The 26357-nt window shown below is 48.5% G+C and overlaps 1 protein-coding gene across 3 annotated transcripts in view; it reads left to right on the forward strand.

The window, feature by feature from the left end:
* The first annotated feature begins 940 nt into the window (after nt 1-940).
* LOC119979603 (Golgi integral membrane protein 4-like) overlaps nt 941-26357 on the forward strand; it is a 75275-nt gene continuing 49858 nt past the window's right edge. Inside the window, exons 1-2 of one of the 3 annotated variants that reach the window (XM_038822073.1) lie at nt 941-1235; nt 20751-20825. In XM_038822073.1, the coding sequence (XP_038678001.1) occupies nt 1049-1235; nt 20751-20825 (262 nt within the window). In that variant the 5' untranslated portion in view covers nt 941-1048. The remainder of the gene's footprint in view (nt 1236-20750; nt 20826-26357) is intronic. The other 2 variants (XM_038822074.1, XM_038822072.1) reach the window with 2 other exon arrangements.

A 26357-nucleotide genomic window follows, 5' to 3' on the forward strand; every position in this document is an offset into this window, starting at 1 on the left:
GGGGGGGGGGGGAGTGGCGGACAGACGGAAGTGACGGCACAATGGGCCGGCCAGGCGGGAGGAGCTCGAGGCGCTTGGGGGCCAATGGCGGCGCGCCAGGGGAGCGCGCGGAGCGAGTGAGCATGCACACGGGGTGAGGTCGTGCCACTCAACACTGCAAGCGTCCAACGTGCACACACTGAGCAAAGGTTAGGGTTTAACGCGTGTCTGCACACAGGGAAAAACACATTGATTTACAAACGCTGTTTGTTTGAGGTCCCACATCTGCCTGGAACGGGCACCTTCCTATTCACAACTGGCAGGAATAAGTTTATTTGTTAATCTGATTGAATGCCCCCATCCAATGGATGCCCGGGGCCAACGCACCGTCGCCCCCCCCCCCCCCCCACCCCCTGCACGCCACTGGATCCCGCAGTACTATATTAGAAGAAGAGCAAGTGAGGTAATCCCATAGTCCTGGCCAATATTCATCTGTCAATCGACATCACACAAATACATTATTGCATGTGCGGTCTTCCAGTGTTGGAGGGCGCTGACTGTGCCCGAGTCCAAAGTTTCAGTGTGAGCTGGATAGGCTGCAGATGGGGCGGACCGCATGTGCAGATTCTAGACACAATGCATAAATCCTGGTCACCTGCACTAAACACCAACACAGCAAACCCTGTGAATTAAAGGAAGGGGTGAATAGGCCCGGGTTATCTTTACACAATAAAAATAAATCCTGCCTCCAGCCCCTTGAGCTGATTGGCTGCGGGCTGTGCGCGCGACAGCAGCGGCGACATATCCCATTGGGCAGTTTCACTGTCAATTTCGCTACTTCCTAAATGTAGCAAGTTAATGTATACAGGAGCTGGAACGCGGGGCTTTTTGCTACACCGAGTTTGTGATCCACGTTTGTTTATCTTCATTCCAAGGTCCAGCTGGAGGGGGAGGATTTTTAGGGGTGGGTGGGGGGTTGGGGACAGGGAACTCCCGATTACTGAAGCCCACCAGACCAATGGTGGCTGCATAGAGTGATCGGGGGAGGTGGGGGCTGAATTCTTCCACTATGGGGAATGGGATGTGTTCCAGGAGACAGAAGGGACTGCTCCAGACGGGATTCTGTGTCCTAGTTGTACTTTGTTTTGGGTTCGGCTTTTACACCTATACCCACCTGAATGAGAGTTTGAGAAGCGCCGAGGTACTGGCCCAGAAATACAAGCAACAGCAGGAATCCGTCTCGGCTCAGTTACAAGGTGGGTCTGCTCCAATGTTCCCTTTCCAGCGGAGTTGTAAAGCACTCTCAGCTACAGCAGAATAAATCGAATGATGGAGGGCGGGGTTAAGGGCATCCGGCTATTGTAAGATTTTGGACTATCAGAACTTTTAATTCCTACAAAGCCAAGGACTTTACTCACTTCTAAAGTAAAAAAATGTTTTTTTTGCAGAGAGGCAGTACCTCCCCTATTTTTGGGGTGTGGGGGGAGTAGTGTACGTGCTGCTAATTATGTATGTTTACATTCCTCAGATAATTGTCTTCGCCAGAAGTTATGTGTTTTGTAACAAAAACATTTCGCATCAACTGGCACCCTCAGATTTGTTTCCATTCCACCCCCCCCCCCCCCCCCCTCCCCCCCCAAACTAAATCTCTATTCATTGACCGGGAAACTATACAGAATATTCATTAGTGTTTGAGAAGACGAAGAGCTCATCTTCTCAAGTCAGATCATTCTCCCTGGAGATTTAGATTCGCTGAACAGGGGGAGGGGAAGAAGGGGGTCGTCAATATACGCGGAGTTGGGAGTCAGAAAACATGTTTGATCGGCCAAGACCGTTCAGTCTGACCCCCCCGGCTAGTGTCACCATGAGGAGGTTGCGATCTGCTCAGTTGTATTCGGACCTTAAGGGGATAGGGCCTGAATTATTCCAGCATTTGAACGATACTTTCTCCTGAAGTGTGTTGTACATGTTGTGGAATTATTGAAAACTGTTGAAAGCTGCTAATCTGGCCAGGTCAGCGATCTTTGTTGCCTGAAACTCCAGTGAGGGGACAGAATGAGTTTTTGGAGCAGGAAAGATGTTTGTCAGTGCAGTAGTTCTGATCGACATGCAGCCTCTCCTTTTGATGGAGGCAATTGCTGCTGGCCCTTTGTTGGAGCGGCTGATTTTGACAAGTCTTGGGGTTGAGTAGGGGTCCTCTCGGTTTGTGTAAAAGATCTGAACCTCTACTCGAGCCCTCATTCTGTCGACTCTGCAGCTTCCTTGGTACTGGAAGCATAAAATGTAAATGTGGAGTCTGTTTGAGGGAGAGTCTCTGCAAAGGAAAGCTGAGCTTTCTGCAGTTTAATCCTGCATGAAACATAAGGCTCTCTCAAAACTGTAAAAAGTTTGACAACACCAGGTTAAAGTCCAACAGGTTTGTTTCGAATCACTAGCTTTCGGAGATTCACCTGAGGAAGGAGCAGTGTTCTGAAAGCTAATGATTCAAAACAAACCTGTTGGACTTTAACCTGGTGTTGTAAGACTTCTTACTGTGCTCACCCCAGTCCAACATCGGCATCTCCACATCATAGCTCTCAAAACTGGATTTAGAGACATTCCAGGTTTAAAATGTTTAGATCTGTGAATACTATGCAAGTAACTAGTGGCGGCTGTGGGCAGCTGAGCGGAGTTGTGTGTGTGTGCATGTCTCTCTCCAAGGAAAGTAACTGAAAGTTCAAACGCATGTAAACCGGTGTTGCAACACTGAATTGTCAGCAAGCCGCCATTGGTAAATTCTATTCTTGTTTTTTGTTTGCAAAAATGTACTTCATTCGTAAAATATCTGAAAGAACATTACATTTCAAAATGGCCATCACACAAAGTGCAATAATATTCAGGTTCTCTACATTGGTTTCAACCAGAATAAAGAGATTGAGTCTTGATGGAAACTTTTAGCTTTGATGAAATTTCCCCTGGTTTGTGTCTTCCTCCCTGCCTGGAACTGTCTGGAAACATGTGCCGTTTGTGTCACAACATCCACAACAATCTTGGCATCGTCAGCGAATGAGCCAACCTTTCCTTCACACAGAAACACATGTCATTATGTGTGGAATAAGTCCAGCCAGAACTGTGAACAAAAAGCAACCTTTGTTTTCTCAATTCATCATATAGGCTGTCAGTATGACACAACTGCCACCATTATAAATTATTGCAGGTCTCAGTTTGTGTGATTCGATTTTGCCGCAGCCCTGCCGAAGAATATATTTTAAAAGAATTCTACAAACATAAAATACTGCAGATGCTGGAAATCTGAAATCAAGGTGAAATCAAAGGTGAAACTATTCAGCAGGTCTGACAGCATCGGTGGAGAGAGACTCGGAGTTGACCGTTTCAGGTTGATGGCCTTTTGTCAGGTCTTCAAAAAGTTAGAGACGGAATGGACTTGAAACAAGCAAGGAAGGCAAAAGGGATGGTCTGTAAAAGGGTGGAATGTTATTTGTATTTGGTACCATTGTGAGGGATGCTCCCTGAAGGACACCTGGTAAACATAAGGTGGTTACAGATGGGTATAGGTTGGGACTTCCAGTGGCGGCCATGGTGTGCTCCTGCTTGAAGACATAGAAAAGAGCTCTTTTTACCTGAAATCGGGTGTAACTTAGACGGAAAAGTGTAACTGAAGGTCGTTGGAGAAGTTCCCCCCAGGGTTGGCATGTCTGCTGGTTACCAAACCCGGCAGAAGAAGGTGAAAGTTCTGGCCAAGGAGTTGGAAGAGACCGGTGGCGCAGCAGCTAGTGGAAAGAACTGCTAGACAGAGGATGAAGGACTAGTGTAAGTTGGAAAGCCCCAGATGGAACAGTTGATGGCCTTCTTCAAGGAAGAGTTCCACCAGCAGAGGAAGGAGACGCAGAAGGGCTCAATGGACAGGGTGGAGAAATGCGTGGAGGCTCAGGGGTCGCAGATCCGAGAGATTGAGAGGGTGATGTCGGACCACAGCGATCGAGTGGTGGCATTGGCGGCCGAGATGGGGCTCTTAGGAGACCTTTGCAAGACGGTGAGAGCAAAGGTGGAGGAGCAGGAAAACAGGTCGAGGAGGCAGAATCTGCAAATAGCGGGCCTGTTTGAAGGAGTGGAAGGGGCGAGTGCCACGAGGTATATCTCTGATGCTGGCGGAGGGTGTGCTGTACAAGGCCTCTGAGGTGGACAGAGCGCACGGGTCTCTGAGGAAAAAGCCAAGAGTGGGGGAGCAGCCGCGGGCAGTGATCGTGAGACTCCACAAGTTTGTGGAGAAAGAGAAGATCTAGCAGTGGGCCAGGGAGAAACGGAACTGCAAATGGGAGGGGTACAAGGTCTGAATATACCAGGACATTGGAGCTGAGCTGGTAAAACAGCGTGCGGGGTTCAACAGAGCCAAGGTGGTGTTATATCAGCGGCTGATCAGGTTTTGGATGCTCTACCCAGCGAAACTATGGGTGACGTTTGAAGGCCAGGAATATTATTACGTCAGGAAAGGCCCTGGGGTCCGATGGTTACCTGGCGGAATTCTATATGGAGTTTGCTACAGACCTGGTGCCACATCTCTTGGGGGCGTTTAATGAGGCATTGGAGAAGGGGGAGCTGCTGAAGACGATGACACAGGCAACGATCACATTAATACCAAAGAAGGGGAAAGATCCATTGTAATGTGGGTCGTATAGGCCCATATTGCTGTTAAATACAGATATGTGATAGTGCTGACTAAGTTTGTGGCGGGAAGGCTGTAAGGATGTGTCTCGGGGGTGGTTGGGGAGGACCAGACAGATTTCGTAAAGGGCAGGTAGCTTTCTAGTAATATAAGAAGGCTGTTAAAAGGGTGGCACAGTGGTTAGCATTGTTGCCTACGGCGCTGAGGACCCGGGTTCGAATCCCGGCCCTGGGTCACTGTCCGTGTGGAGTTTGCACATTCTTCCCATGTCTGCGTGGGTTTCGCCCCCACAACCCAAAAGATGTGCAGGATAGGTGGATTGGCCACGCTAAATTGCCCCTTAATTGGAAAAAATAATTGGGTACTCTAAATTTATAAAAAAAAGAAGGCTGTTAAATGTGGTCATGACCCCGTCGAGAGTTCTGTACCGGAGGTAGTGGTGTCCATGGACACAGAGAAGGCATTGACTGGGTGGAGTGGCGGTACCTGTTTGAGGTCCTGGGAAGGTTTGGGTTTGGGCCGCAGTTTGTGGCGTAGATGCGCTTGCTATATGTCGCACCGAATGCGAGTGTGCGGACCAACGACATGGGCTCACAAAACTTAGAACTGCTCAGGTGAATAAGCCAGGGGTGGGCAGCACGATGGCACAGTGGTTAGCACTTCAACCTCATGCGCTGAGGTCCCAGGTTCAATCCTGGCCCTGGGTCACCGTCCATGTGGACTTTGCACATTCTCCTCATGTCTACGTGGGTTTCACCCCCACAACCCAAAGATGTGCAGGGTAGGTGGATTGGCCACGGTAAATTGGTCCTTAATTGGAAAAAATGAATCGGGTACTCTAAATTTATTTTACAAACAATACAGGGGTACCCGCTGTCTCCGCTGTGGTTTGCTCTTGAAATAGAGCCTCTGGCAATGGCTCTTAGGGGGTCAACAGAGTGGCAAAGGATTACAAGGGGACGAAGGAAGCATCGGGTGTTGCTATACGCGGACGATCTACGATTATATGTTTCGGACCCGCTGGAGGGCATGGAGAGGATCATGGTCTTCTTTGGGAAGTTTGGGGCGTTCTCGGGATATAAGCTAAATGTAGGGAAAAGTGAAGTGTTCCCGGTGAATGAGTTGGGTCAGCGAGCCAACCAGGGGGTGGGGTTACCATTCAAGGTGGCCAGAGACAGGTTTAGGCGTCCTTTTGAAAACTGGATATGATTATCTCAGACTTTGTGTGGGCACGGAAGGTGCCAAGGGTTAAGAGGACCCTGTTACAGAGTCAGAGGGTTGGCATTGCCGAACCTGCTACACTATTGGGCAGCGAACATAGAGAAGATGAGGCTGTGGTGGCAAGGCAAGGGGGCTGCATGGGTTAGGGTGGTGGAAGAATTCTGTAGGGGGTTCAGCTTGAGGTGATGGCAGCATTGCCAATGGTGCCAAGGAGATACATGGAGAGCCCGGTGGTGCAGTCCACAGTAAGCGTCTGGAATCAGCTGAGGAGGTGTTTCTATTAGAAGGGATGCCGGTGTTGGCGCCGCTGTGCGAAAAACGTGGTTTCGAGCTGGGGGTGGATGGGGGGGGAATACTGATCTGTATCGGAAGTGGAGAGAAGTGGGGCTGGTTAAGGTGAGGGATCTGTACCTGGAAGAGGGGTTTGCCAGTATAGAGGAACTGAAGGAGAGGGTAGATCTTGAGAGGAAGTGAGTTCAGGTACCTGCAGGTAAGGGACTTCGCGCAGAAGGTTTGGAAAGATATCCCCAGGTTGCCATGGTACACCCTATTGGAGCGACTGCTGCTTCCAGATGTGGAAGAGGAAGGCAGGATCAAGGACATATACAGGTGTCTGGGAGAGCAGGGAGGTCAGCGGGTGGTGAAGATTAAGGAGAAGTGGGTGGGGAGATAAACTGGGGAGTATGGAGTGAGGCACTTGGAAGAGTAAATGCAACCTCCTCGTGCACAAGGATGAGCCTGATACAGTTTAAGGTGGTATACAGGGTACATATGACTCAGGCAAGAATGAGTGTGTTCTTCCAGGGGGTGGCAGATGAGTGTAAGAAGTGTGGGTGGGGACCAGAGTATCATGCACATATGTTCTGGGCTGCGAAAAGTTGGAGAGATTCTGGGCGGGAGTGTTCACGGCACTAGCAAGGATAGTGTGGGGAGGAGGTTGAGCCGGGTCCTTTGGTGGCGGTATTCGGGATATCAGAGAAGTCGGAGCTGATGGACGGGAGGAGGGCCAACTTTGTGGCCTTTCGCCTCTTTGATTGCCTGGTGAAGAATTCTGTTTGAGTTGCGGTTAGCAACGCCACCAGGGGTAGCGGCCTGGCTTGGGGGCTTATATGGCTTTCTTTGGCTGGAAAAGGTCAAGTACAAATTAAGGGGTTCCCCGGAGGGCTTCGAGTCAATGTGAGGGATGTTTGTGACCGTGTTTGAGTAGCTGTTCGCCATGGGGGGTTTGATGGGGGAGGGAGGGGGAGAGGTTGAAAAAGGGAAAAATTTGAACAAACTCTATGGTTGTGTGTTTGGGGGAGTTTGCTCCCCGGATTGTTTATGTTTTGTAGCTTTTTATTTAAGTTTGGAATAAAATACATTAAAAAAAAAGAGATGGGTACAGGTTGGTTGAGTGACGAGGCCAGAATCTGGCAGATGGCATATAATGTGGGAATATGTGAAGTTGTTCACTCTGGCAGGAAGAATAAAAAGGCAGAGTACTAAATGATGGCAGAATTCCGAGGTGCAGAGGGATCCAACTTTTCCAGTACGAGTCACAAAAGGGTGAGAATGGAGGTGCAGCAAGTAATTAAGATGGCTAATGGAGTGTTATCCTTTATTATGAGAGGAATTGAACATAAACGTTTTTTCTTGTTTTTTCTCCAACTAATGGGCAATTTAGCGTGGCCAATTCACCTACCCTGCACATCTTTGGGTTGTGGAAGTGAGACCCACGCAGACAGTGGGGAAATGGGCAAACTCCACACAGACAATGACTCGGGGCCAGTTTCAAACCCGCGACCTCAGCACTGAGGCAGCAGTGCTAACCACTGTGCACCCGTGCCGCCGGAATTGACGCCAAAGTAAGGATGTTATGCTTCAGTTAGACTTGGCATTGGTGAGACAGCATCTCGAATACCATGTGCCGTTTTGGCCTCCTTATTTAAGGAAGGATAGAATGCCTACAGTGCAGAAGAAGGCCATTTGGCCCATCCAGTCTGTACCGACCCTCCTAGGCCCATTCTGTGTCCATAACCCCACTTAAGAGGTTATTAAGTTCAGAGGACATTTATTAGATTCATACCTGGAATGGGTGGGTTGTCTTGTGAGGAAATGGCCTGTTTCCACTGGAGTTTAGAAGAGTGAGGGGCGACTTGATTGAAGTAAAGAAGATCCTGAATGGTATTGACAAGGTAGACGTGGAAAGGATGTTTCCTCTTGTGGGTGAGTCCAGAACTGGGGGACACTGTTTTAAAATTAGGGGTTGCTGTTAAAGGACAGAGAATTTCCTTGTCTCAGAGAGATGTGCGACTTTGGAACGCTCTGCCTCAGAAGGTGGTGGAGGCGGGGGTCAGTGAATATTTTTAAGGCAGAGGTAGGTAGATTCTTGTTAGGCAAGGAAATCACGGGTTAACGGGGGTAGATGGGAACGTGGAACTCAACACAATCAGATCAGCCATGATCTTATTGAATAGTGGAGAAGGGGGCTCGAGGGACTGAATGGCCTACTTCTGCTCCTTTTTCATATGTTCATATCTAAGATGCCCATTATTCCATATTCTATTTGTGCAGCAGGGGAGGATGTCATAACCATGCAGACATTTGGGAGCCTGCTGATCTCATGCAAAACCGTGGACTTCATTATAAGTTTGTTGCTCTGATAACTTTTCTTGAATTCCTTGGTTAGAGGCTGCTGCCATTGCAGCTTTCAGGGCATCGTCCCCACAGACTTAAAGTGGGGGAGGGGGCTGAATTTCTCTTAGTCGCACAGTTGTGCGGATTTTACAACCAGCAGTGAAAGTATTGTAAAGCTGGAGCGGTTTAGCTTCAAAAGGTTAAAGGAATGTCTTCTATCTTAGATGAATGTTAAACTACCTTAGGATATTTCCAATAGTCGTTTGGTAGTACCGAACGTGAGTATTGCTGCAAAAAGACATTCTGTTGCAGCTTTTCATCGTGCACTCATCAGAACACTTTGCAAGAATGCCCAATGTCAGGGGAAACAACAACTTTAGACTGTATGCTTTCTATTTCCAGTACAGTGTAAAGCTGTTGTTTCCCGTGACATTGGCACTCTTGCATAGAGTCCTGATGGGCGCAAGATGAACAGCTTTGACAAAATGTATTGTTTTCAGCAATACAAATGTTACTTCATGCATTTTAATATAGGTAAATCGGATGTTGATCTGTGACCTGTTTTTAGTCTGGATTCAGTGCTTATTCAGTCTCTGGGCGGCACGGTAGCACAGTGGTTAGCGCTGTGGCTCCACAGCTCCAGGGTCCCAAGTTTGATTCCCGGCTTGGGTCACTGTGCGGAGTCTGCACGCTCTTCCCGTGTCTGCGTGGGTTCCCTCCGGGTGCTCCGGTTTCCTCCCACAGTCCAAAGATGTGCAGGTATGGTTGATTGGCCATGCTAAATTGCCCAAAGTGTCCAAAGAGATTAGGTGGGGGGGGTTACAGGGATTGGGTGGAAGTGTGGGCTTAAGTGTGGTGTCTTTCCAAGGGTCGGTGCAGATTTGATGGGCCAAATAGCCTCCTTCTGCCCTGTAAATTGTATGATCTGTGTTTTCGGATACGACAGGAGGCAGCACGTGTTATATTCCAGTAGCTGCTGTGTGGATTAAGGATCCTCAGTTACGATCCTTGGATCATTGTACTTGTTATTAACCAGAAAAGGTGCTCGCTGGATTAAAAGGGACCTGAGGGCCACATATGAAAGAGACTGGTGACGTCAAACCCACAGCAAGAATAAAAATGAAAATAAACGCTTACACCATTGGAAATAAACCGCAGGTTGGTTCGCACCTGGAAGGGGAAAAGACAAGTTTAACAAGTCCATGATGGGAGATCTAGGGAGACAGCAAGTGTGGATGAGTGAGGCAGGTAAAGGAGTGGGGTAGCAATGCAGAAGGCTGGAATGTTATCCACAAAAATAATCAATCTTCTACCAACAAAAGCAAGTGAGGAGCAGATTGCACACCTGACCTTTCAACTTGGATTTGGTCTTTCGCCACAGGGTTCTGTTTGGGAATGTAGTGTTCTGGCCACAGATCAGCATGTGTGGGATTGAAGAGTGGTCTTTTATTCCCCCCCGAGGATAAATGATAACCATCCTAACATGGTAATTATACATTGGGCTGTAGTTTGCAGGATGTTTGGGCACTTGATTGTTTTCCTCATGGGGAGAATACTGAGGTGCCAGTGCATCGTAGTGAGTGGGACACATTGCACGCATCCTGGATGGAGGGATGGCTTGTGGAGGAGTCCTGTGGTTGAATGCTATAAGTGGTGTCTTCTATCCCTCCCTGTCTGCATTGTTGTTTTGAAGGAGAGTCTTATTGGAAGCCTTGTTTGGTGGGATCTTACTTCAAAGTGAGTTGACCTAACTGGGATAGGGGAGTACCCTGATTTTGGTCTCTTTGTGCCTGGGAAGTCATGATACAAGAAATAGAAGAGGACTTGTATATAGCATCTGTCCCAATTGCAGAATACCTGGAAATGTTTTTTTGCAGCCGTAGGTTTGAAGCATAATTACTATTCTAATGCAGAGAAAGGCAGTAGCTTGCTTCTTTTGGGTAACCAAATCAACAAAAGTCAACAAACAGGAATACAAAAGGCAGCCACTCAAAGGGACAGTGCATCAAAGTAAACAGAATCTCAAAGAACACTTAAAACTGGAGTATCTGCATGGATTTAATCTGGGTTTTGGCTTGAACTCATGGCATTCTGACTCAAGAAAGGAGAGTACTCCCCGCCAAGGCACAGCAGAGACCCAGGGCTGGGCTCTCCGATTTTGAGCCTTTGTCCGGAGGAAGTGTCTGGTTTTACGACGAAAAGGTTGGCATTGCCCCTGTACTGGTGTGCCAAACGGTGAGGGGCTAGCAGCCGAGCCACCTAAAATGCACGGCCTTCCTGATATAAATGGCTGGAGAATTGCCGGGTCCGTGGCCGCATATATGCACAGTGGTGACCTGCAGCAGTGCACCGCACATCATTGCGCGGACCCGACCTGCCAGATAGTGCCCCCCTGGACACCTCCTCGCCACTCCAGGGTCGCCCTCCACCAGTCCTCCCAGCCCTCGCCAAAGCCCCCCCCCCCCCCGCCCCTGGCTAGCAACACGGCTTCCCACCGACTGGCGGCGCTGGACACAGCCCGCAGCTGCCAAGCCGGGTTGACGAAAGCACACGTGTCCCGCGCCGTCGGGAATTCGCCCCATCGGGGGAGGGCCTTCCGGTAATGTCCTGAGGCCTTCCCAACGGCATTCAGTGGTGCTCCTCGAGGATGTCGTTTTGGAGGGGACGGAGCATCTGAAAACAGGCGCGACCCACTGATTCGTTCGTAAAAAGGGAATCGCCCCCGATAGGGCAACGGAAAACCCCGCCCCCAATGTTTGAAGCTGAACTATTTGGATGGACAATTCTGAATGATTTCTGACCAATGAATTGGTTTCTCCCCATCGATTGCTCCCACCTGGCGCCCGGCCCCCCCCCCCCCCCCCCCCCCCATCATCCCGCACATGGTGAATCACCTTCTCTTTGGGCTTCACAGAAATACATCCTGTAACACAAGAAGGTGAACAAGGTGAGGTTAAGCTCTTGAAGGGGGGGTAAGACGAACTGGCAATTACTGTAATGAGCAGGTGTGTTTTACGGTATCAGTGATTCATTTGCAAAATGGAACCTTCAAATCACCAGTGGTGATAACTTGCCCAACGCATGTGAGAATCCTTTGTCCTATATTTAAACGGGAGTGAGGAAATGATGATTTCCAAGTAGCAAACAATGGACTGAAATTGTGAACTGTTATTTTTGAGCTCAGCCAGGTGTGGCATGTTAACTTTGCTGTAATGTACATGATTCATTGTAGTTTAGTTGTCCTCTCGGTGGGTTGTCTCGGTGGGTTGGCTACATTTTCTTGTATGAAGCAGCTGTTGGCATTGACCCTGCTGGAGACTAACTTGCGCCACTGAATAAAACAAGTGAAACAGAATAACTATTTCCGGTGATCATGTCTGATTTGCACTTGCTGCTGATTGCATTGGTTCATTATGGCTGGGCTGTAATGGCTGCTCCCTATAAGCTTTACTTATATCCAGCGTTTTTATTTCCTTGTTAGTTTTCCAATTTGATGGTTCGGCACATTGGAACAGGAGTAGACCATACAGCCCCTCGAGCCTATCCTGCCATTCGTTGAGATCCTGGCTGATCTTTGACCTCACTCCATGTACCGACCTGCCTTTGGCCCATGTCTTTGCTTAACAGAAATCTCTCTCAGATTTACAATTAGCAACTGTTCTGGCTTCACCTGCTGTTTGTGGGAGAGATTTCCAAATCTCTACCACCCTTTTGAGTGAAGCAGTGCTTCCTAACATCTCTCCTGAACGGTCTAGCCCTAGTTTTGCGACTCTGCCCCCTAATTTTAGAATCTCCAATCAGTGGAAATAGTTTACCCTTATCAACCCTGACTTTCCCTGTTAATATCTAGGGTACTTTGATCTGATCACTCCGTTACCTTCTAAATTCTGGCAAAAACAGGTCTAATGTGAGTAATCTCTCCAGCTTGTTCAGAAAGCCTGGGAAGACCTCCACAGCAGCTGACTGTCCTGCCGGGAGTGGGAAGGAAGGAACTGGGTTTGAAGTGGGTTCCAGGCTCCAGACTGACAGATGAATTGGAAGAGTGCTGTGTTTTGTGCAATGATCCAGATGCTCTGTAACAGTTTTCAAATATGCTGGTGCTACTGCTTGAAATGAAATGAAATGAAAATCGCTTATTGTCACAAGTAGGCTTCAAATGAAGTTACTGTGAAAAGCCCCTAGACGCCACATTCCAGCGCCTGTTCGAGGAGGCTGATATGGGAATCGAACCGTGCTGCTGGCCTGCCTTGGTCTGCTTTCAAAGCCAGCGATTTAGCCCTGTGCTAAACAACCCCTAATTGCTATTAAGAAGTTGCTGTTAAGAAGTAATTACTATTGAGAAGTATGGGGCAGCAAAATAGCATTGCAACAGGACACCTCTGGGGAACCAGTGTTTTATTCTAGAAAGCCAATTGGGGAAGGGTTAGACTATAAGACCTAAGAGCAGAACTAGGCCACTCGGCCCATCCAGTCTGCTCCGCCATTCAATCATGGCTGATATTTTCTCATCCCCATTCTCCTGCTTCTCTCCATAACCCCTGATCCTCTTATTAATCAAGATCCTATCTATATCTGTCTTGAAGACACTCAGTGATTTGGCCTCCACAGCCTTCTGCGGCAAAGAGTTCCACAGATTCACCACCTTCTGGCTGAAAACAATCCTCCTCATCTCTGCTCTGAAGGATCGCCCCTTTAGTCTGAGATTCTTATAAGTTTTTCCGACAAGTGGAAACATCCTCTTCTCGTCCACTCTATCCAGGCATCGCAGTATCCTGTAAATTTCAATAAGACGCTCCCTCATCCTTCTAAACTCCAATGAGTACAGACCCAGAGTCCTCAAACATTCCTCATATGACAAGCTCTTCATTCCAGGGATCACTCTTGTGAACCTCCCCTGGACCCTTTCCAAGGCCAGCTCATCCTTCCTTAGATACGGGGCCCAAAACTGCTCACAATACTCCAAATGGGATCTGACCAGAGCCTTATACAGCCTCAGAATTACATCCCTGGTCTTGTATTCTAGCCCTTTCGAGCCACAGCCGCTCTTACTTGGTCTAAAATTTATTTACAGCGTGAAACATTACGAGCACGTACCTCCTAACTCAACTCCCGCTGAGTTTCAGTGAGTGTCTCTTATGTCTGCTCAAGTGTATTCCCCTCCATCTGCATCTATTTAAACACAATTTATATACAATTAAACAGAATTAAGCAGCATGTATTAAATGTTCAGATTAAAAGTTCCCCTCAGTGATTTTATACAAATTCTCTGGATGCTTTACAGCTGACTTAAGGTGGTTTTGGATTGGGGTAAAGGGCATGAAAGCGATGGTTGTGCGTTCATGGCCGATGTGGTCCAGGGCTCTAATGCTGGGAGTGGGGGTGGGCGGGGAATATCTGCTTTTAATTTTATTCATGTCAGAACCTACTTAAACAACAGATCACAGCTGTGTGAAACCATCTGTGATGTCAGCGAGTCAAGCTCTGCTCACTTGTTCGTCTGATATCATAAGAGTACAGAAGGAGGCCATTCGGCCCATCAAGTCTGCACCAAACCTCTGAAAGAGCACCCAACCCAAGCCCACTCTCCTGCCCAATCCCAATAACCCCTTAACCTAACCTACACATTCCGGGACACTAAGGGGCAATATTTAGCATGGCCAATCCTGCACGTCTTTGGACAATGGGAGGAAACCCAGACAGACATTGGGAGGAAGTGGAAATTCCACACAGACAGTCACCCAAGGCTGGAATCGAACCTGGGCCCCTAGCGCTGTGAGGCAGCAGTGCTAACCACTGTGCCACCGTGCCACCCCACAAAATGATCTCCATCTGAACCTCTCTTACCTCCTTTTGTTTAAAGCATTATTATAGACAATAAACTTTGGATTTTTTTTTCTCTACCAAATATCCCTTTCTACTGCCTCGTAAAATTTTGTGGAACTCTGCCCCCGGTTCCCCATCCTCCCCCAGGAGGAGGAGTTCTGGTGTGAGCCTCCACCTCGTGCGTGAGGTTGGGGCTGATACAGCTGAAGGTGGTGTATCGAGCTCACCTTACCTCTGCACACCTCTGTCCACCTAGAAGAGATTGCTCTAGGATGCCAACAACAATCCCTCCTGGTACCCATCCCATATAGCAGTTAAGTCATCCATAAGACCATAAGACATAGGAGTGGAAGTAAGGCCATTCGGCCCATCGAGTCCACTCCGCCATTCAATCATGGCTGATGGGCATTTCAACTCCACCTACCAGCATTCTCCCCGTAGCCCTTAATTCCTCGCGACATCAAGAATTTATCTATCTCTGCCTTGAAGCCATTTAGCGTCCCGGCCTCCACTGCACTCCGCGGCAATGAATTCCACAGGCCCACCACTCTCTGGCTGAAGAAATGTCTCCGCATTTCTGTTCTGAATTTACCTCCTCTAATTCTAAGGCTGTGCCCACGGGTCCTCGTCTCCTCGCCTAACGGAAACAGTTTCTTTGCGTCCACCCTTTCTAAGCCATGTATTATCTTGTAAGTTTCTATTAGATCTCCCCTTAACCTTCTAAACTCCAATGAATACAATCCCAGGATCCTCAGCCGTTCATCATATGTTAGACCCGCCATTCCAGGGATCATCCGTGTGAATCTCCGCTGGACACGCTCCAGTGCCAGTATGTCCTTCCTGAGATGTGGGGCCCAAAACTGGACACAGTACTCCAAATGGGGCCTAACCAGAGCCTTATAAAGGCTCAGTAGCACATCGCTGCTTTTATATTCCAACCCTCTTGAGATAAATGCCAACATTGCATTCGCTTTCTTAATCACGGATTCAACCTGCATGTTTACCTTTAGCTATTACACATAAATTCAAGTGCTGCAGTACTGCACAATTTTCCCAGTGCCTGTCTTCATGGGCATCTAGAATCTTTGAGCAGCGCGGTAGCACAAGTGGATAGCACTGTGGCTTCACAGCGCCAGGGTCCCAGGTTCGGTTCCCGGCTGGGTCACTGTCTGTGCAGAGTCTGCACGTCCTCCCAGTGTCTGCGTGGGTTTCCTCCGGGAGCTCCGGTTTCCTCCCGCAGTCCAAAGATGTGCAGGTTAGGTGGATTGGCCATGATAAATTGCCCTTAGTGTCCGAAAAGGTTAGGAGGAGTTATTGGGTGATGGGAATAGGGTGGAAGTAAGGGCTTAAGTGGGTCGGTGCAGACTCGATTGGCCGAATGGCCTCCTTCTGCACTGTATGTTCTATGTTCTTACAAGAGCGAGGATGAGCCGGCCCTTTGAGGGGGTAGAAGATGTATGTGAGTGTTGCGGGGCGGGGGGGGGGGGGGGGGGGGGGCGCGCAAACCACGTTCATATGTTTTGGTCCTGTCCAAAGCTGGAGGATTACTGGAAGGAGGTTTTTAGGGTAATCTCTAACGTGGTGCACGTGAAACTGGACCCGGGCCCTCGGGAGGCCATATTCGGGGTGTTGGACCAGCCGGGGTTGGAAACGGGCACGGAGACAGATGTTGTAGCCTTCGCCTCGTTGATCGCCCGAAGGTGGATCCTGATAGGCTGGAGATCAACCTCTCCACCCTGTGCCCTGGCGTGGCGGGGAGACCTGCTGGAATTCTTAAAGCTTGAAAAGGTCAAATTTGAACTGAGGGGAAGGATGCAGGGGTTTGACAATTCATGGGCGTTATTGATTATGCACTTTCGAGAATTGGATCACATCGAACATGAGGGGGGTTGGGGGCTGGGAGGGTTTGGGGGAGGGATTGGGGGAGTGGTTTGTATGTGTTACTGGTGGAAACGGGCACGGAGGCAGATGTTGTAGCCTTCGCCTCGTTGATCGCCCGAAGGCCGATCCTGTTGGGATGGAGATCAACCTCTTCACCCTGTGCCCTGGCGTGGCGGGGGGACCTGCTGGAATTCCTCTTTGTCATTTGTTTATGTCAACATGCGGGCTAATGTTTGGTGGGAGGATGGGATCGTTGTTATTGATTTGGGGATTGACATTGCATTTGTCACTGATTATTGTTGGGTGTAAATTTGGGAGAAAATGTGAAAAAGGAGGAGAATACATTTTTTTTTAAATGTAGAAAATGATGCTTGTGGAGGCCCTGTTTATCTCTGCCTTTCTTTCTGACTTTGCGTTGCAAGTTCTATTTGTCTCTCTCCCACGTACCCACTTTCTATCTCCCTTGCTTCCTATCTTTTTCTCCCCTTTTTCCCTCCTAGCTCTGAGGCTGTAATGTTTTGCTGCGAATGGAAAGTCGAAGATATTTCTCCTTTAATGAGAAACTCGCTCATCCCATTCTATTTTTGGCCCTCTGTCTTCTCTCTTTGACAATCCCACCATTCATGTCTTTGGACACCAGCAAGCCCCAAAAAGACGCCCAAACTCTGCTGTTGACTACAAATAGATTTCCATTCTTTTCAAATTAAAGAAAGATTTGTGCTGTTGCTGATTTGTGAACTTTGTTATTTTCACTTCATGCCCAGTAAAGCGATTTGTATTGTTCCTGTTGGGTAGATCAGGGGAGGCTGTGGTGTTAACTCGCCACAGCCCCAGATGACCATAGGTTGCTTTCCCCTTTGAGGGGGAGAGCTGACTGGTAGTGATTTAACCTGAGGATCACCACACCTCAGGCGAGGGACAAGGTTGGGAAAGGCCATGAATGACCTCAGCTGGTGCTGTTGGCGACGCTCCGCATCACGGACCAGCCGTCCAGCCAAACTGAGCTAACCGGTGGTGTAATGGTAATGTCACTGGGCCAGTGATCCAGAAGCCTCGGTTGATGTTGTGGGGACACAGACCAGATGGTGGAATTTGAATCCCATGAATAAAATCTGGAATTGAAAAGCGAGTCTCCGTAATGGTGACCCGGAAACTATCTTCGATTCTCGTAAAAATCCATCTGGTTCACTAATGTCCTTTAGGGAAGGAAATCCGCTAGCTTTTCCCGGTCTGGCCTACATGTGACTCCAGACCCACAGCAATGTGGTTCACTCTTAACTGCCTGTCTGGAATGGCCGTGCAAGCCACTCAGTTCAAGGACAATTAGGGACGGCCAACAAATGCTGGCCTGGCCTAGGATGAAGCCCACATCCCATGAAGGAATAAAGGAGGTGAGGCCTGTGGGAAGAGGTATTCCCAGAAGCTGAGCTGGGACTAGGTGAAACCACCCTGTTCCTGTTTTCTCCCCCCAACATGTGTGTACGGTTCGGAACTGCTGTCATCTCACTAACAGGCTCAGCGAGCGAATCTGGCTGTCCTTAAATGTGACATCTCTTTAATTTGATGTCAGGTGTTCATGCGCTGTCTGGGTTGTAGGAACTCAGATCCGTTAAACTGTTCCCGGGCCAGGCTTTGAAATGTAGGAGATCAATAATTTGTGAGATTTTCGATGAAAGGGGCGAATTTCAGTGAGCAGGAACCCTGGAGGACGAAGAGCCAACAAAACATGTTGCCGAAGTGTCCAATCTTGCACCGATCAGGACAAATGCCAGAATACCACATTTCAAAGAATCGCAGAAGAAAAAGAGTGCTGATTGGCTGGCAAGTCAACACTGATTGGCAGAAGCGCTGCCACAGAGAAAGTAATGGGGAACGATAGGCTCCCCCACCCCCCAGCTCCTCGGTAATTCTGAAAAGGTGCAAGGCTTGATCATATTTCCGTTTACAGAGAGCAGATCACTGCGTATGAATGCATGTTGCTTTGGCAACATCTCGACTCAGCAATGATATAATTTTATAATAATCTTTATTAGTGTCACAAATAGGCTTGCATTAACACTGCAATGAAGTTACTGTGAAAGTCCCCTAGTCGCCACATTGCGGCACCTGTTCGGGTACACTGAGGGAGAATTCAGAATGTCCAATTCACCTAACAAGCAGGTCTTTTGGGACTTGTGGGAGGAAACCGGAGCACCCGGAGGAAACTCACGCAGACAAGGGGAGAACGTGCAGACTCCGCACAGACTAAGATTGGTGCTAACCACTGCGCCGCCGTGCTGCCCAAGTCTGAGCATCCTTGCCAACCTCCAGCTGTGACTCGCTGTCTGACTTCGCAAGTAGATCATAGAATTTACAGTGCAGAAGGAGGCCATTCGGCCCGTCAAGTCTGCAACCCCTATTGGCCAGATCATGAGTGGCTAAAGGCTTTTTCACCTGTTCATTAACTGCTTGCTGGTAATAACATTGCCAGCATTGACTGTGAGAGCTGTGAGCAGGCCACACAGTCTCCGCCACCACAGGAAGATTGTTTTATTTTACTTGTTTTTTTCCTGAACAGTGAGCCTCAAGCTGGTCTGCACATAGAAATATCTTGTGGCATGTTTGGGGTTAGATAACATCTTTTGTGTTCATCTGGCCCCTTCAGCAAGCAGTAGAATTGCTGCCCAGGTATCTTCCATTCATGCCCAGATATTTCAGTCAGCTAAAACTTGCAGCATGTTTAAAAACAAAACTGTTTGAATAAAATCTCAAAGTCTGAAACAAGAATGTCCAGCCCTTCTGAACACTGGGTCACGCCCTCGTGATGTATGAATGGGAAGCCACGCTGCTCTCTGCTAAGGTCTACTCTGCTCTCTCAACTTTCTCTTAGTCCACTCATTTCACACCCCCTTTGCTCTTCCACTTTTTAAACAAATATTTTTGTTCTCCTTTTTCACATTTTCATCCAAATTTACACCCACCAACAAACAGCCAACGGTAACAAATACAATGTTAATCCCCTGGCCAACAATCCCTTCCTTTCACCAACCCCCAAATAAACCTCAACGTTTTAAATACAAACATCAAAGAAAAGGATCCAGGAATCCACCATCCACCCCATACATAGTCACCAACAACACGCACACTCCCTACAAACCCCCCTAATGTTTGATGTCACCCAATTCTTGAAAGTGCATTCTAAACAAAGCCCATGAATTGTAGAACCCTTCCATCCTTCCTCTCAACTCAAACGTCACCCTCTCAAGTGTTAAAAACACCAACAGATCCCCCCCGCCACGCCAGGGCACAGGGTGGAGAAACTGACCTCCACCCCAACAGGATCCACCTTCGGGCGATCAGCGAGGCGAAGGCTACAACATCTGCCTCTGCTCCCGCTTCCAATCCCGGCCGATCCGACACCCCGAATCTGGCCTCCAGAGGACCCGGCTCAAGCCTCATAAATACCACCTTTGAAATGACCCTGAACACCTCCCTCGAATGCCCCTCCAGCTTTGGACAGGGCCAAAACATATGAACGTGGTTTGCGGGACCCCCACCGCAATACCCAAACACATCTTCTACCCCCTCAAAGAGTCAGCTCATCCTCGCCTTGGTGAGTGCGCCCTGTACACCACCTTCAGCTGCATCAGCCCAACCTCGCGCATAAAGTTGAGCATTTACCCTCTGGAGCCCCTCATACCACAACCCCTCCTCCATTCTCCCTCCCAACTCTTCCTCCCACTTCGCCGTAATCCCCTTCAGCGGTGCCTTCTAGAAGCGCCCCATAAATTGCCGACACCACCCTGTTCTCCATTCCCCCTGTTGTCAGCACGTCCTTCGACAGTGTGGAGGCTGGCACCACACGGAAAGCTCTGTATCTCCTTCTTAGCAAAATCTCATATACCTAAACATTTCCCCCTGCCTCAACCCATACTTCGCCCCCAGCTCCTTCAATCTCGCAAACCGGCCCCTTAGAAACAAATCCTTTGGTGCCCTGACTCCGTTCTCCTCCCATCTCCGAAACCTTCCATCCCACTTCCCTGGCTCAAATCTGTGATCCCTGCCTGGTCCCACGGTGCAGAGCAAAATATCCCGAAATCTTGTTCCTCTTCCACTTCTGACCCATTTTCCCAATCCCAAAGATGCTTTCTATCTCACTTACATTCTCCCTCCCTCACCTCTCATTTCTCCTTGTTCTTTCCTCTCTCTCTGCGCTCTCAACTCTCACTCTCTCTGCCCGTTCCCTCCCTCCCATTCTCTCTCCGTGCAGTCCTTTCCTCTTGCTCTCTGCTCTTTCTCACTCTCTACTGTTTGTCTCCCCCTCTCTCTCTCCCCCTCTCTCTTTGTCCTCTCCTTCCCTCTTGTTCTCCTCTCCCTCATCCCTCCTCGCTTTACCTCCTTCACTGTCTTTACCCTCTCCCTTCCATCCTCTCTTGAAGCACACTTGACGTGATGAAGTTCTCAGCAGTGGTACTGGGCAGCCGAAGTTCAAGGTGGCGACAGTCCCACTGCAGAGTGCGGAGTTCACAGAGCTGACAGAAAACTGAGCATTTTGTGGAATGATCTAAAACATCTGTTCTTTTTCCAGTGGTGTATGAGCATCGATCCAGGCTGGAGCGCTCCTTACAGAAGGAACGAGGGGAGCACAAAAAGACGAAAGAAGGTTAGACTGTCCGTCAGGTTTATGTTTGTTTCTTCCAAGACAGTGTCACTTCCCCAGGGGCATCTTCCTCACCAGGTGACAACCCGCTCACTCGTGTGCAATTTAATCAGGTTAGCTCTTTGTTCGTTCTGCCACACGTGCATCTTCAACATGCACCCTGCTTATCGTTGCAAACTCAAGACAAAGTTGGGTTCTGTCTTCTTCAGGCCTTCGTTCCCGCTCCTGATTATTATCCTGTGATTCCTGCTGGGAGTTCTTGAGGCATGGGCTGGAGCTGCCACGCATGGTGGAATGTCTCACTGACATTCCCGATGTGAGTTACACAGGAATTATAGCCACTTAGGAGTCAGTGAGGAAACAGAACCACACCCAGTGTGAACCAATACCTGTGGGGAAAATAGCCCAGGACAAAGCAACACCTCTTCTGTTGCCCCATGGTGAGGTAGAGTCTGGGGAGTTGGTTTAGCTCAGTTGGCTGAACAGCTGGTTTGTGACACAGAGCGAGGCCAGCAGCACAGGTTCAATTCCCGTACCAGCTGAGGTTATTCATGAAGGCCCCGCCCTCTCAACCTTGCCCCTCGCCTGAGGTGCGGTGATCCTCAGTTGAAATCACCACCAGTCAGCTCTGCCCCTCAAAGGGGAAAGCAGCCAATGGTCAGCTGGGACTATGGCAACTTTGCCTCCCCACCCAGGGGCAGAGTCTGGGCACTCGTACCCCCAACCCTGAGGCAGGGCCCGGGGACCTGTATCCCCCCCCCCCTCCCCAAACCAGATTCAGGGCCTGAGGACTCATACCCATGGCGAGGCGTGCCGCAGGGACCCGTACCCCCCATCCAAGGGAAGGACCTAGGAACCAGGACCCCATGGTGAGGCAGGGTCCTGAGGACCTGGACCCCATGGTGATTCACAAGACTATAACATATAGGAGCAGAATTAGGCCATTTGGCCCTGTGTTTTAATCTAGAAAGCCAATTGGGGAAGGGTTAGACCATAAGACCTAAGAGCAGAACTAGGCCACTCGGTCCATCGAGTCAGCTCCGCCATTCAGTCATGGCTGATATTTTCTCATCCCCATTCTCCTGCCTTCTCCCCATAACCCCTGATTCCCTTATTAATCAACAACCTATCTATATCTGTCTTAAAGACACCCAGTAACTTGGTCTCCACAGCCTTCTGCAGCAATGAGTTCCACAGATTCACCACCTTCTGGTTGAAGAAATTCCTCCTCATCTCGGTTTTAAAGGATGGTCCTTCAGTCTGAGCCTGTGGCCTTGGATTCTAGTCTCCTACAATTGAAAACATCTTCTCCACGTTCACTCTATCTAGGCCTCTCTGTATTCTGTAAGTTTCAATGAGATCCCTCCTCATCCTTCTAAACTGCATCGAGTACAGGACCAGAGACCTCAACCGCTCCTCATATATGACAAGCCCTTCTTTCCGGGGATCATTCTTGGGAACCTCCTCTGAACCCTGTCCAAGGCCAGCTCATCCATCCTTAGGGACTGGGCCCAAAACCGTTCACAATACTCCAAATGATGGCCTTGTACAGCCTCAGAAATACATCTCTGCTATAGAATTCTAGGCATCGTAACATGAATGCGAACAGGTTTGTTCTAATCACTGGCTTTCGGAGCGCAGCTCCTTCGCCTGAGGAAGGAGCTGCACTCCGAAAGCTAGTGATTCGAACAAACCCTTTGGCCTTTAACCTGGTGTTGTCAGACTTCTAACATTACATTTGCCTTCCTAACTGCCAACTGAACCCTACGAGAATCCTGAGCTAGGAGACACCTAAATCCCTTTGAGCTTCTGATTTCTGAAGCTTGTACCCATTTAGAAAATAGTCTATGCCCGTATTCTTCCTAGAGGTGGGAGTTGGGACCCCGGGGACCTAACCCGCTGTTTATTGTGCCAAGTAAACTGTCCCATTGAGAATAAGTTATTTCACTGCTGTGGGTGGGACGAGCAAAAATGCTAGTGAAAAAGTCAGGCTGCCTTTGCCTCCTTGAAGTGGTATTGGGAAGAAGCTTTGTTGGAATTTTTCAGTGCAGACAGACTTTGCTGTGATATTTTTGCAGATGTTTAGCTATTATGTTAAGAATAGCTGTCAAATTATAGGATTGTAATGTGGAACCGGAGATATTTGTTATGTCTGATTTTGGGTGGTGTGGATTTGGGTGTGGGGAGCAAAGGCAAGCCTGTTCTTGTGTTGTCAGAAACATTGAGCATTTTTTTGTGGGTTAAGTTGGAGGTCGTGGAGGTGACTGCACTTGAATATGTGACACTGCTGTGTGGCGCCACCCAGTGGGTGCGTAAATTACCACAGCGAGGTTGTCTGGATTTTAAATATTTTAAGAACCTTTATTGTTACAAGTAGGCTTACATTAACACTGCCATGAAGTTACCGTAAAGGCCCCTAGTCGCCACATTCTGTCGCCTGTTCGGGTACAGCGAGGGAGAATTCAGAATGTTCAATTCACCTAACAGCACGTCTTTCGGGACTTGTGGAAGGAAACCGGAGCACCCGGATGAAACCCACGCAGACCCAGGGAGAACGGGCAGACTCCGCACAGGCAGTGACCCAAGCCGGGAATCAAACCTGGGACCCTGATGCTGTGAAGCAACAGGGCTACACGCTGTGCATTATAGTTTATTTAAACCATGTTCATTCAGACAAATAAATGTGATAGATAGATAGAGAAATACAGCACAGAACAGGCCCTTTGGCCCACGATGAACTTTTGTCCTAGGTTAATCATAGAATTTTGGACAATTTTTCATGGCCAATCCACCCAACCTGCACATCTTTGGACTGTGGGAGGAAACCGGAGTACCCGGAGGAAACCCACGCAGTCACGGGGAGGATGTGCAGACTCAACACAGACAGCGACCCAAGTCGAAATCGAACTTGGGACCCTGGAGCTGTGAAGCAATTGTGCTATCCACAATGCTACCGTGCTGCCCTTAAGAAGTTAACCGACACTCCATTATTCTACCCTAATCCATGTACCTATCCAATAGCCGCTTGAAGGTCCCTAACTTTTCCGACTCAACTACTTCCACAGGCAGTGCATTCCATGCCCCCACTACTCTCTGGGTAAAGAACCTACCTCTGACATCCCCTCTATATCTTCCACCATTTATCTTAAATTTATGTCTCCTTGTAATGGTGTGTTCCACCCGGGGAAAATATTTCATCTTTTGTGAGAGTCAAAAGGTTCAGAGATAAAAAAAAAGGCTTTGGATTTGAGGTATTTTAATTTAGTTCTACAAATGTACAAGTGAAGAGTTAATGTTATGTTAAACCTAGCCACTAGAGGGAGCTAAGGGACAGTACTAGAAATTGCACTGGCTCTTAAACTAAGGTGAGGAGATTAGACTGTAGCTGACAAAGATAAGATTCATAGTGTATTGCAGAGTTAGTTGAGATATAATGGTTATAATTAGTAGATAGAGATAGTGTTAGTGAACGTTGTTTAATTCTTAAATGTATGTTTGCTGATCAGAATAAGAGTTGAACGGGCAGCACGGTGGCGCAGTGGTTAGCACTGCTGCCTCACGCGCCGAGGTCCCAGGTTCGATCCCGGCTCTGGGTCACTGTCCGTGGGGAGTTTGCACATTCTCCACATTCTGGGGGTTTTGCCCACACAACCCAAAGATGTGCAGGGTAGGTGGATTGGCCATACTAAATTGCCCCTTAATTGGAAAAAATGAATTGGGCACTCTAAATTTATAAAAAAAGAAGAATAAGTGTTGAACTCAAATTTAGTAGTGTTAAATAAAATTTAGTTTAGTTCTTCAAAAGAGCTTTGTGTATCTTTGTGATCACTCCACCTTCCATCCTGGAAACCCCTCTCAAAGATCACCAGACCGTCCTCCGGGTGATACTTCAAATCGAGGCTCCGACTGCCCTCTCAGGTGCACGTGAGAGATCCATGGCCCAGCACGGTAGCACAAGTGGATAGCACTGTGGCTTCACAGCGCCAGGGTCCCAGGTTCGATTCCCCGCTGGGTCACTGTCTGTGCGGAGTCTGCACGTTCTCCCCCTGTCTGCGTGGGTTTCCTCCGGGTGCTCCAGTTTCCTCCCAAGTCCAAAGACGTGCAGGTTAGGTGGCTTGGCCATGATAAATTGCCGTTAGTGACCAAAACGGTTCGGAGGGGTTATTGGTTACGGGGATAGGGGGGAAGTGAGGGATTAAGTGGGTCGGTGCAGACCTGATAGGCCGAATGGCCTCCTTCTGCACTGTATGTTTGATGTTCTATTTGAAGAGGGTAATGGAGTTCCCGCGATGGTCTGACCAATATCTATCTTTAGATCAACATCACTGAAAAACAAGCTGCCTTATAATTGATCTCATTGCTCTCTACGCTACTGTCTTCTACGCTTAAATTGACAGCAGCATTTCCTGGCAGTGACCGTAATTCAAAAGTGTTTCATTGGCTGTCAAACGCTTTTTGATGCCCAGAGATTGTGAACGGTGCTATTTAGCTACAAGCCAATAACGTCCAATGCCAGCAGTCCCTGGGCTGTGTCATTATTTGAAAGGGAAATTCAGCAAACTCCTAAGATTAAAATCCACTGTGGTGGGTGCGAACGGGTGGGTGGGAACTTCTTGCATTTCCCCCTGGTTGGTTTCTGTGTCTCAGTTTGTGGGCTAAATAATCGCCCATCCTTCCTGGTCGTCTCGTTTCACAGACAGCACGAGTCTGCAGTAAGGAAGCAGATACTTTCTTAGTTATTGACGGAGGAAATCCTGTAAATGCTGCTGAGCACAGTTTGAAGGACACTTTGTATTTCTTGCTGCAGATCTGTTGGTTTCCTGTTTTGTGACAGGAAATCCTGGGAATACACAGTGAGCCCACCAGCCCCTGGAAGTCAATTACAAAGCGCTGCTTGTGGGACCCCTCAGACACACAGTGCAGTTAAAGTTTCATTTAAGAACTGTTTAACTAATGATTGCAAAGCTATTTCTTTGATGTAAATGTGGTTAATTTTGTATTTAAATTAAAGTTTGCTTTAACATCAAAGGTCAGAGTCATAATAATAATAATCGCTTATTGTCACCAGTAGGCTTCAATGAAGTTACTGTGAAAAGCCCCTAGTCGCCATATTCCGGCGCCTGTTCGGGGAGGCTGGTACGGGAATTGAACCCGCGCTGTTGGCCTTGTTCTGCATTACAAGCCAGCTATTTAGCCCACTGTGCTAAACCAGCCCCTATCACTCCTCGGGTAAAGTATCCTTTCCTCACAGTTTTACCAATTGAAAATTGTTTGGGGTTTCTCGTCCCGTATCCTAACATAAGTTGGGGTCTGGTCCGGTATCCTAACTATGGGAGTTCTGGGATTTTGGGGCGGCACAGCGCCAGGGAACCGGGTTCAATTCCAGCCTCAGGTGACTGTCTGGGTGGAGTTTGTACTTTCTCCCAGTGTCTGCGTGGGCGTCCTCCCACAGTCCAAAGATGTGCAGGTTAGGTGGTTGGTCACTCACAGTTGCCCCTTAGCGTCAAAACGTTTAGGTGGGGTTACGGGGATGGG

This window comes from Scyliorhinus canicula, chromosome 16 (genome assembly GCF_902713615.1).
Source record: "Scyliorhinus canicula chromosome 16, sScyCan1.1, whole genome shotgun sequence".
Lineage (NCBI taxonomy): Eukaryota > Metazoa > Chordata > Chondrichthyes > Carcharhiniformes > Scyliorhinidae > Scyliorhinus > Scyliorhinus canicula.